Source organism: Gymnoscopelus braueri (genome assembly GCF_963280865.1).
Source record: "Gymnoscopelus braueri genome assembly, contig: SCAFFOLD_199, whole genome shotgun sequence".
In the NCBI taxonomy this organism is placed as follows: Eukaryota; Metazoa; Chordata; class Actinopteri; order Myctophiformes; family Myctophidae; genus Gymnoscopelus; species Gymnoscopelus braueri.
Genome location: NW_027660559.1, coordinates 91,069 through 103,857, shown reverse-complemented (window position 1 = coordinate 103,857; position 12,789 = coordinate 91,069). Strand labels below are relative to the sequence as shown.

At 41.7% G+C, this 12,789-nt stretch overlaps 1 protein-coding gene across 1 annotated transcript in view; it reads left to right on the top strand.

The window, feature by feature from the left end:
• Window positions 1–3,205: 3,205 nt before the first annotated feature.
• Window positions 3,206–12,789, top strand: part of LOC308081439 (pejvakin-like) — a gene marked incomplete at both ends in the record, with an annotated part of 30,341 nt that continues 20,757 nt past the window's right edge. Inside the window, 4 exons of the mRNA XM_080457806.1 lie at window positions 3,206–3,416; window positions 6,064–6,259; window positions 8,008–8,149; window positions 9,910–10,027. Of these exons, the coding sequence (XP_080313932.1) occupies window positions 3,206–3,416; window positions 6,064–6,259; window positions 8,008–8,149; window positions 9,910–10,027 (667 nt within the window). The remainder of the gene's footprint in view (window positions 3,417–6,063; window positions 6,260–8,007; window positions 8,150–9,909; window positions 10,028–12,789) is intronic.

Here is a 12,789-nt window from a genome sequence, read left to right as displayed (position 1 = left end):
TCAACCAAACAACACGCTATTTGTGGAGGATTGACCGCCTAGTCAGTAAGAATACTCTGAAGATTCTTGCAGGGGCCCTCATTCAAGGTCATTATGATTATGCATGCACTTCATGGTATCACAACACCTCCAAGGCCTTAAAAACAAGGCTCCAAAAAACCCAAAACAAACTTGTAAGGCTACTTCTTGGCCTCAATCACAGAACCCATCTAACCCCTGCTCATTTTGCTAGGATTGGATGGCTTAGGGTTGAGGACAGAGTACAGCAACTTGCTATGGGCCTGGTCTTCAAGATACACCACAACATTGGGATCCCCCTGTATTTGTCAAAATACTTCCAAAATGTTAATGCAGTCCATGATCATAACACCAGAGGCAGCTCCACAAATCATGTTCAACCCAGATTTGGCTCAACTAAGGGAATGAACTCGTTCTCATGCTATTCATCAAAAATGTGGAATGCCCTACCAAAAGGAGTAAAGGAGTGTAAAACCCTACTCACTTTCAAAACTGCCCTAAAGATACACCTTCAGGAGGCTGCAATTCGAAAATGGCCCCTGTCTAAGTCTTAACCTACCCCCCCTACCCCCCCCCCTCCTTCATTTTCCTCTTTTGTATATATATATATATATTTGTCTCTCTTCATACCAGTAAGCTGAAAGCTGATTGTATGACATTCTGTATAGTAGTGTGTATATCTGCCTGCCTCTTATATTTCATCATGATTTGTGTGCATGGGGTTCTCATCTTAAACAAGCTTAGTGCTTAATGAGAGTTCCAGTTTAGTAGACCTTGTATTGTGAATTTGTACTTCCATGTACTGTTGTACTGTCATGTACTATTCTCATGTCTTACTAAATAAACTACATCAATCAATCGAAACTCAACAGTCTACACCAACTACGCAGTGTGGAAATGCCTAAACAGAATAAGATCTGGTGTTGGACGTGCAAAAGCAACGCTCGCCAAAAGGGGATACCTAAATGACGGGGACGTTGTGTGTGACTGCGGCATTGAACTAGCTGTAGAATACAACTCTCGTAGAAGTATTTATGATTCTGACGTTTTCAATCTACGAGAGTTGTAGGGTTCACCCCCCATGGACACAGGGACTTTCAGCACTATACACCGTAGACACTCCAAACATGTACAAATTTAAAATAAAGGTGCTTAACCAATACGCTCCAAATGTTAACTCTCACTACGGGCTAGTAGTTTAATGTAATAATCCATATATTTCAATAAAGAAGTGTTTTAATGCCGTCTTTGGCCGATTCTGTCGGAAGTTCCCATGGGGCGGTACTGCCCATCTGGTGAAACCCGGAATTACACTCAATGTAAACAGGAAGTAAACGAGGGTGAAAAAATGGCGTTCGGCCACAGACGACATTAAAACACTTCTTTATTGAAATATATGGATTATTACACTAAATTACTACCCCGTAGCGAGAGTTAACATTTGGAGCGTGGGGGTAAGCACCTTTATTTTAAATTTGTACATGTTTGGAGTGTCTACGGTGTATAGTGCTGAAAGTCCCTGTGTCCATGGGGGGTGAACCCTACAACTCTCGTTGATTGAAAACGTCAGAATCATAAATACGTCTACGAGAGTTGTATTCTACAGCTAGCATTGAACCACAAACCATGCAGCACCTCCTGATATGCCCCCTGCTGGAGCAACCCTGCACAGCATCGGACTTGGCAGAGTTTAATTAGCCTGGTAAACCCTCCCTCCGGAAATCTCATTTCTATTTGATTCCTGGAGTGAAATCAAATGGAAATGAGATTTCCAGAGGGAGGGTTTACCAGGCTAGAGTTTAATGAGAAGGGACAGCAAATGTGTTCAGCTGTGGGTGAACCAAGCCTTGTAACTGACTGTCTTGACTTGTGGACACGATAAGAAGGAGAAGAAGTAAACAAACCAACATACAGCATAAGTGCATGCCTGGTATAGTGCTCATTTCTAAAGTTGCAATTTAATAACGTAATGATTTACGACCCTTTAAATACGAAAATGGCCTGATTGTGAAATATTACTTAAGAAAGAGGCAAACGTTGTAAAAAAGAAATAGCCGATCTACAAGGCGTTGTGAGCTTGCTGTAGATCGGCTATTTTCACAATATTTATCTGTGGAACCGAGTCAAACTAAATGTAATGCCTACAATTCCAAGTGCTTGTCAGGGTGGGGGGGTCCCCTGTTCAGGTATGATTATTTGGGGGGGTCGCCCTCGCAGCCTGAAAAGTTTGGGCACCCTGGACTATTATACACGAGTACTAGCTATACTGGTGTTATTTTTGCCTGCAAAATAATTACAGAAAATGATTTGTTCTTTAGCTCATAGAATCTAATATAGAATTATTATAGATGCACATACAGTAAAATATATCAACTTAAAAAAAAGATAAACATTAGCCCAACATCTAACATACACAACCAGACATAATCATTTGCAGTAAAAAATAAAAAAAGAAGATATAATGCCTCGGCACCTTTTGGAAAATGTAATTTCCTAGTTGAGGTTTTAATCCATTAAAAAAGGGAAAGCATTTGTGTATACATTTCAGATTTTTGCATTGGCTATTCAAAAATTGCAGATGTACAAGCTCACACAGCGCTGCTGAAATGTTTTGAAAACATTTGAAAGTGTGATAACGATTTAGAAGGCATTTGTAGAATCGGCCTCAGGTCTCGTTAACGGATAATCCCTTGGAAAATGTAATTTCCTGGTTGAGGTTTTTTAAGACAGACAAGTCAAATGTTGACAACCTCACCTGTAATTGATGTCATGTGACAGCTGGAACATGTACAAGGAGGACTATATGGGAGATCAGGTTCACACACACACACACACACACACACACACACACACACACACACACACACACACACACACACACACACACACACACACACACACACACACACACACACACACACACACACACACACACACACACACACACCTTGCACCATATCGCTGAGGGAGACACATGTACCACATCTGATGGAATAGACTGTGTGACACGAGGAGTGACTCTTTTTTGTAGCTTTATTCACTTGTTTTATTCAGTATAAAAACCTTTCACACACACACACACACACACACACACACACACACACACACACACACACACACACACACACACACACACACACACACACACACACACACACACACACACACACACACACTTACAAATGAAATGTTTGCCGCAGCGACTAAGAACTTTGTGAAGCAGGTGGGCGACACGGGCAGGCTGATCCCCGTGCCCAGCCTGAGCGAGGCCGACCACTACCAGCCTCTCAGCCTGGTCACACGGAGGAGGAAGAAGCACTTCTGGAAGAAGGTCAAGTACGCGTCCAGCGCCTTCTCCCTGAAGGACATCCTGGTCGGGGAGAAGGAGATCACCGCAGGTACAGTAATGCAGTGAGAATTTGACATTATAATGTTGATCAAAAAAGTTGTTTATTGATAGAATTTGGCTAGTTCTAGGCTACAAGGGTATAGAAGATACAATTTGATAATGACTGTTATCGTTAAAATGAGTCTAACACAAAGCCAGGGCACCTAGGACCCAGTGAACCTGCATGTTGTTTGACTCATTAGAGGGCATGTGTCTGTTACAGTAGTAGTGCAGTATTTGAATGTTCAGGTGTTTATTGGGTAAAACAATCTAAAATGAAAGAGCTTATCATAGTTTTACATAAATAAAAAACATCACGTGGATGCACCTGGGACGTATCATCAGTGTCGTAGCCTGGGGTCTTCGGGTGTTTCGGGTCTTGCAACATACACCCTCGCCCAGGTGACCCAGCCGGGGTTGATCAAGCCCCGACTTACGTCCCAGTATCTACCCACGGTCAGTCCTCTTAGGGCAAGACAGGGCCACTCAATCCGCTTCTCCGGAACTACTCTGCCGGGACCGGGGGAGGCTCTGGCACGTGGAGGGACTCACTGTGGGTTTTTTGGGCTTCTTTCTCACGGAAGACACAGGCTGGGGCGCCAACCCATACTGCTCCTGGGTGCCGTCTATATTCCGTCTGTCAACCGACTCTACGGTGGTCACCAGACTGTTCCTGGTTGTCACATAGTCTATTCCTATGAGCCACTATAAATAGAGTAACTATAAATAAAAAACGTCACGTGGATGCACCATATCATTTTAGTGGAGTAAAAGTACAATATTTTCCTCTGAGATGTAGTGGGGTAGAAGTATTGAAAATTGTAAATACTGAAGAAAGTAAAAAGTTAAAAACATTTCAAGAGAAAATCCCTCAAAATTGTACTTAAGTAGCCTTTGTACTTAGTTATTTTACACCACTGTGTATATCTGGGAACACAATAACTTTTTTTGCCAGACCCAAGGGGTCGGGCTTACATGAGGCTTTGTACCTGTTTCGTCCATACATGGGCATGGTCACTTTGTCCTCCGGCCCCAGCCAAAAAGGTCTGTCCCCCTTTCGTCCATACATGGGCATAGACACAGGCTGACACGTCATGTGAAGTCCGGTGACGTAGTGCTCTGATCTTATAAAGTACTTATTCTGGGTCTGGCAGAACCAGGTCTCCTGGTCTTGTTTTCATGAAAACATGGTGGAAATGTCAGTAGGTTGCCCTGAAGAGATTATTGGCCCTTGAATAGGTCAAAGGTCAAGGTAAAACCCAGCCTACATCAGTCATATTTCAGGAATGGAAACGTATAATTAATTATTATGGTATTAATTCCACGTTCCATTTGTTATTTTGTTCTCGTTTTAATGTGTTTTGATTACGTTTTCTTTTGTTTTTATTGCATGTGAATAGTTAGTAATATTATCATTAGTTATAGCTGGTACTGTAGTAATGGCTGTCGTAGTAGGAGTAATTGTGGTGGTAGTACTGTAGTAGTAGCATTGGTGGTGGTGGTAAATGTTAGTAGGCCCAGTGACATCAGTGGTAGCCTACTGTAGTTGCAGCAGTAGTAATAGTTATAGCAGTAGGCTAGTGACAGTCAGCGTTATAGTAGTAGTAGTAGTTGTTGCAGTAGTAATAGCAGTGGTGGAAAGTAACTAAGTACATGATGTACTTAAGTACAATTTTGAGGTATTTGTACTTTACTTGAGTATTTCCAATTTCCAATAGTTTTACTTCTACTCCACTACATCTCAGAGGCAAATATTGTACTTTTACTCCACTACAATTATTTGAGAACTTTAGTTACTTGTTACTTTGCAGATACTGTATACATTATTACATTATAAAACATAAATAGTCCTATTTTATACATAGGCTATTCGAAAATAGCCGATCTACAAGCTCACAACGCGTCGCATCACGACACGTTGTGAGCTTGTAGATCTACTATTTTCAAACATTTCAGTACTTACTATTGGTACTTTAAGTACATTTTGTACATTTTTAAGTACATTCTGATACCAAAACCTTTGTATTTTTACTCAAGTAAATTTTGAATACCAGACTTTACTTGTAACAGAGTACTTCTACGTTGCAGTATTGATACTTTTACTTAAGTAAAACATTTGAGTACTTTTTTCCAACACTGTAATATAGTGGTAGTTGTAGAATAGGGCATAGCAGTGGCGGGCGGCCCTCCAGGCTCCTGGTGAGTCATGACCATAAAACATTTGATTCTGTGCCAACAGATATTTGAAAGCCGCAAAAAAAAAGGGTATTTATTAAATATGGTATGTAATCTGCCCGGTTCTCCTCAGTGGCTGGAGCAATTGAGCTGCATTTGCACCCAGCCATTGACCATTACTATGTGCATGGAACACCAAAGCCCGTTTCCCGCTTTCCCCAAATGTCAGCTGTTTATTAGCATTTTTGTGTTCCTGGCTCCCGGGTTGCCAAATCATGTGCGTGAAACAAGCGCCGGTGTTGCCACATCCGTGAAACAAGCGGACCATCCGTGAAACAAACGGAACCATGACGCACTTTGGGTGCTCATATCCCCGCCGACGGGTATAGGTCTAGTATGATTCAATATTAAGATATTTGGTGCGTGTTTTCCCTATATCTTCATTTACAAAACTTCATCGCAATGTATTGTCTCTACACCAGGGGTGTCCTCTTATCAACTCCTGAACTATGAGGATAAGTCGGACGTGGCCGTTAACGGTAAACTGGGGAACCATCTCATCCACGACGTGGGCTTCAACATCGACGGCTCCGACTCCGTGGCGGTCAAGGCCTCCTTCGGCATCGTCACTAAGCACGAGGTGGAGGTGCCCATCCTGCTGCGGGAGCTCAACTCCAGGTACAATATATACAATATAAAATGGAATTTTATTCAAAACACTATGACTAGAACTAAATCAAAATTTGCTGACAAAATTTGCACTGCTTACTGCTGAAGCCTAACCAGTCAGCCACAATGATGAGCCACAATACCTTTAGTCGCCTAGCACAGTAGGATTGTTTTTCGTGACTTTGTTAGAACAGTGGTTTTCAACCTTTTTCATGCTAAGGACTCCTAAATTGATATATATTTGACCGCGGACCCTCATCTCAAAATGTTTTGTGCCAGCTGGACCCCCAGAAAAGAAGATTTGTGTTAAAAAAGTGCAAAATTCCTTCAAACACTTTCATTTTTTTTGGAAAATGTTCAAAAATAACAGATCTGCAAGCTCGCAGCACGGCACAAAGTGAGGCGCTCTGAGCATAATAATATCTGCTATTTTTGAATATCCAACGGATACAATATGGATAAAAGGGTGAAAAATGTATTACCACCTTTTGTTGGGGACCCCCTGGAACCCCCTCAAGGATCACTGGTGGTCCCCGGACCACTGGTTGAGAACCACTGTGTCAGAACATACAGACATTGGTATGTCCGGGTAGTAGAACCTTCTGTTGTGAACAGTGGATAGAAATGCTGGTATGTTTATTGTTTGCCTAGTGCATTTCATTCACAATTTATCCGTGAATACAATGGTTCCTGTTACTTTGATTCTTAACTTCTATGACAGCCAGAGTTAACATAGCTTCACAATCATTTTATCCACTTAGCTTTGGCTATTCAAAAATAGCAGATCTACAAGCTCATAGCGCGGCACCGAGTGCCGCGCTATGAGCTTGCAGATCTGCTATTTTTGAAAAATCTTGAAAATGTGTGCAAATCTTTTGAGTATAATATATCTTTTAAAGCACATTTTTAATTCAAATCTTTGCTTCTGGGGGTCCCTGGCACAAAACATTTTCAGATGGGGGTCCGCGGCCAAATGTATATCAATTTAGGGGTCCTCGGCATGAAAAAGGTTGAAAACCACTGCTTTAGTAGACACCTGCTTCTGCACGGTCGACCCTGCAGACATGGCAACTTGCTATCTGCCTGATCTGATGCTCGTCTTAGCGTCCAGACGACACCGTCTGGCTGGCGTTGTTCATCTGATCAGCGCAGCCTATACCTCCATCACTCAGCCTATACCTCCATCACTCAGCCTGTACCTCCATCACTCAGCCTATGCCTCCATCACTCAGCCTATACCTCCATCACTCAAGGCTAATTGGCTGACTGTAAGCTCAGCCAGTCCTGTGCTGTGCTGATGTTTTTTTAATGATCAAGAAAAATGATCTATTTTTTGATGAATTATTTATTTCATCGTCGGGGAGAAGGACGTCAAGGGCATACGGTAACAGTGTCATCACTGTCATGTTCCCATGGGCTGGTCCCAACCAATAGCATTAATTTCCGAGTGCATAGGATATAGAAAGATGGCGGATTTGAAATTGCTGAAAAATCGGCTTCATTTACGGTCTGTATAGAGTCTATATGGGCGTAACACTGTCCATATTTTTTACGGTCTATGGTTGCCACACCTTGTCAGCTTGTAGATCAGCTATTTCCATTTGCACTCTCTCAGAGTTACGGACCCATTAAGCGTCCATTTGGACCCCTGGTGGTCCCCAAACCAGACGTTGAGAACATTCAAAAACGCCATGTAAACAGCTTCTTATTATTGTTCTTCTTCTTCCGTTCCATTTCCCCCACTTTCTGTCCGGTAGAAAGGTGGACATGGATCACTGTCTGATTCGTCAGTCGAGGGAGAGTGGGCGGAGCATTCTGTGCATCGTCATGGAGAGCATCCGCACCACGCGCCAGTGCTCTCTCACCGTGCACGCTGGGATGAGAGGGACCACCATGAGGGTAAGCACACACACACGCACACTCACACACACACACACACGCACGCACGCACGCACGCACGCACGCACGCACGCACGCACGCACGCACGCACGCACGCACACACACACACACACACACACACATTGCCTTCTAAATCAGTAGTTCTTCTCACACTTTCAAGATTTTTCAAAAGTTCAAAAATAGCAGATGTACAAGCTCGCAGCGCGGCACACTCCTGATTCTCTGTTGCCCCAGCTGAAAGGCATTTCTCTCTTTTTAGTTTATTCTTATAAAAGCAATTTTTTTCTCTCAGTCTCTCTCTCTCTCTCTCTCTCTCTCTCTCTCTCTCTCTGCCCCCCCCCCCCCCCCCCCATCTCTCTCCCCTCACGTCATACATTCATTAACGAGGCATCTTTGACACCTGACTCTCCATTAGCCTCGTCGTAGACTAGGGGGTAACGGCTGAATGCTTGATGGCCTCGACTACATGTGACATCAGTCGAAATTAACGGCCGCTCACTCGATAATGTCGTCGACTAAAACTATGACGAAACATGTTCGTCGCCTACCTTTTTTCACTGACGAAAACTAAATACGAACTAAATAAAAACTAAGCTATGATGACAAAAACTAAGACTAAATATATTGACAATTTTGTCAACAAATAAAAACTAGACAAAAATATTAGGGAGGGACGAGTGGAGAAGAGATCCAGTAGAACTAAAAGACATTATGTCATTTTATGTTTGGTTGCGCTCGGGTAATAGCTCTGATAATAGCAGATCTACAAGCTGATAGATCATCGCAGATAGGCTATTTTCAGCATACAACCAAGTGTAAAATCTGCCATTACGACATTTTTGTCGACAAAATCAACTGTGGATTTAGTCGAATAGAATCAGTGGTGGAAGAAGTACTCAGATATTTTACTTAAGTAAAAGTAGCAATACCGCAATATAAAAATACTCTGTTACAAGTAAAAGGCCTGTGTTCAACATGTTATTTGAATAAAAGTACAAAAGTATTGGCATAAAAAAAGTACCAAAAGTAAAAGTACAAAAATGGTTGGAAAATGGCAGATCTACAAGCTCACAACACGCCGTGATGCGACGCGTTGTGAGCTTCTAGATCGGCTATTTTCAAATAGCCTAGGTATAAAATAGGGCAAAATGGTTAATGCAGGTTTTATAATGTAGTACTAGTAATTTATATCTGCAAAGTAACCAGTAACTAAAGTTTTCAAATAATTGTAGTGGAGTAAAAGTACAATATTTGCCTCTGAGATTTAGTGGAGTAGAAGTAAAAGTACTGAAAACTGGAAATACTCCAGCAGAGTAAAAAATACCTCAACATTTTACTTAAGTACTTAGTTATTTTTCCACCACTGAATAGAATCTTATATTTAGTCAGCTAAAACTTAGCCTCGGAAACCCAAGCCTTTTTTTTTTGTTTCAAAAGAAAAAAAGGCTGGGCAAACCGTGCAGGAACACTGGTCTTATAGGACCTTGTTATCTCCTAACCAATCAGAGTGCAGAGGGGCGTCGCTCTAAATTTGGTGACGTCAGCGTGCTCCGTGCACAGGCCGGGGGGGGGGGGGGAGGCGGTGGACATAGATTGGTGAAGCAATAGGAAGCGCCGCAGGAATCCGCCGGCTGGGTTTGGATCCGCCCTTAAAGACCATCGATTGGGCTCGTTCTTTCAGTCCTAGCTAAAACTAGACTGACTAAATGACATTGTATTAAAAAGACAAAAGACAAAACACTCACCACTCACACTGCAGTTTCAGATCGACGACGGACGCAACCCCAGGGGCCGAGACAAGGCCATCGTCATCCCGGCCCACACCACCATCGCCTTCAGCATCTGTGAGCTGTTCGTCCGCCTGGACGGGCGGCTTGGTACGCAGTCTGGCTAAGTATTTTGTCACAGTGGCGCCTATACGTCAACCCATTAAGACCTGAAGCAGATTTTACAAAATGTAATTAATGTCTTCTAAATCCCAACAATATTCTGAAAAACGTATGTTTCTATATCACTGGTGCTCAAACTTTTTTCATGTCAAGGACCCCTAAAATGATACGTATTTGGCCGCAGACCCCCACCTCAAAATATGTTGTTCCAGGGACCCCCCCAGAAGCAAAGATTTCAGTTAAAAAACATTCGCTTTAAAATAATATACATATTCAAAGATTTGCACACATTTCCACGATTTTTTCAAATAGCAGATCTACACGCTCGTAGCGCGGCACTCGGTGCCGCGCTATGAGCTTGTAGATCTGCTATTTTTGAATAGCCAAAGTGTAAAATAATGCTTTTTTAGCTCAAATCAAAAGATGACACAGATGCGTTCCAGGTCTTAATGGGTTAATGACGACAAAGACAACACCTCCATCACTCGCGGGAAGCCTGGTTCATACTTCGCCATTTGATGGATACGTCAGGCTTAAGAGAGAGTTTTTTTTTGTTTTTGTCACATTCCTGAGCCTATAATTGGATGACCGGAGGAGTCACCACTAGTAGGAGACTCTTTCCTAGTGAGCAGCCACTCTGTCATCGAGTTATTGGCTTAGGAATGCGACAAAAACAAAAAAATCTCCGTGAATTCTAGGCTGGGGTGATAGAATATAGTAGAAAATGAGATTTTTTTCGGGGTGAACTACTCCTTCTAGGTTACTTAAGACATGGTACGCACGCACGCACACACGCGCACGCACACACGCGCACGCACACGCTCACACACACGCACACGCACACGCGCACACACACACACACACACACACACACACACACACACACACATATTACTGTGTGAGGGGGGGATGGTTATGGGCAGGTGGCAGGTGGCAGGCAGCAGGTGTGTAACACTATAAGTGTGCAGCAGTGCGTTGCTAACGCCCATAGTGTTCCCAGACAGCACCCTGGGTAATGGAGAGGTGGCTTTTATCACTTCACCATTAACTAAAATCAATGATTAATTGGCCTGGTTGGTTGGATTGATTGATTGATTGATTGATTGATTGATTGATTGATTGATTAATCCATTGAGACCTGAAGAAGCATCTGTGTCACTTTTTCATTTGAGCTAAAAAGCATTATTTTACACTTTGGCTATTAAAAAATAGCAGATATACAAGCTCATAGCGCGGCACCGAGTGCCGCGCTACGAGCTTGTAGATCTGCTATTTTTGAAAAATCAAGAAAATGTGTGCAAATTAATATATTTATATTCTTTTAAAGCGAAATTTTTTAACTCAAATCTTTGCTTCTGGGGGTCCCTGGAACAACATATTTTGAGATGGGGGTCCGCGGCCAAATACATATCATTTTGGGGGTCCTTGACTCCTTGACATGAAAGTTTGAGAACCGCTGATATAGAAACATAGGTTTTTCAGAAAACTGTTGGTATTTAGGAGACATTTTGTAGAAATCGGCTTCAGGTCTTAATGGGTTAAACTTATTTCCTTAACCACTTGCCCTATAGCTTAGTTACTGTGTAGCCTTAGTTGTACGTCAAATAGCAACAATAGGCCATTTACAACTACAAGCCCCCAATGCGATGCAATGCAACACAAAGGAGATGCAATGCGTCGCAAAGTTTGTATTTGGCTATTTTCGTAGAATGTTCACCTACTGTCTTAGGGCGCGCTCTCACCAAAAGTTGGCTGGCCGCTGTTGAACGCAGGTTGTGCGCGGCCACAGTTTTTTGCAGCCAGCGGATTCTAAAAAAACGCTGTGACGCACCTGTCACTCACATTCAAGTTGGTCCACTGAGAGCACCATGTTGCTTCCTGAGTCTTGGGACGGTCCGCCTTCGACTCACCCGATTGGACAGAGTGAGAAAATCAGCTCCTGCCTCCACACTGTAAAAAAAAACTGTAAAAAAGCATGGAAATGCTGCAAATTATACAGTGAAAAACTGTAAATTAAAAAAACTATGAAAAAATGTTTAATTTACAGTGTTATTCTATAAATTAAAATAATGTGTACGTAAAAGCATTTTATAGTGTTTTTTTGTTAAAATAACAACACATCTCTGTAAATTTACAGATTATTGTAATATATACATTGAAAAACTGTAATTTGAAAAAACTATACAATATAGTAAGAATTACACCATTACAATGTAAAAAAAACATGTTATAACAGGTAGATATCTTTTTACAGAAATAAACTGTATTACGTTTTACTAATTAATATGTTATTAGTTGTCGTATATTATACATTGAATCCCTTTCAATTTCACTGAAAAATACCTAACAATTTCCTTATTTTTTACTGTAAAATCCACAATATAAGTCTGTAAATTAATGGTTTGTTTCTGCAAGATTTACATTTTAAACGTGTAAATACAACAACCATTTACTGCTGAATTAGCATAAAACTAACATTTCTGTAACATTTACAAGCAGTTGTTGTGTTTTGGACATTGAATTCCACTCAATTCCACTGACAAATACAGGTCAACTAACGCCGTTTAGCTGTAAAAGCAGCTAAGGAAACTGATTTATTTATTGTTTTCCAAAAATAAACCCTATTACAAGCTTAGGAAATACAAAGGTGTTTGCACTGCGGCCATTTTTTATTAAGAGTTTTACAGTGAAAGCAACATCTAAATACTGCTGTAAAGAGATTGACCTGAGAAAGGTAAGTTCCCTCTCTT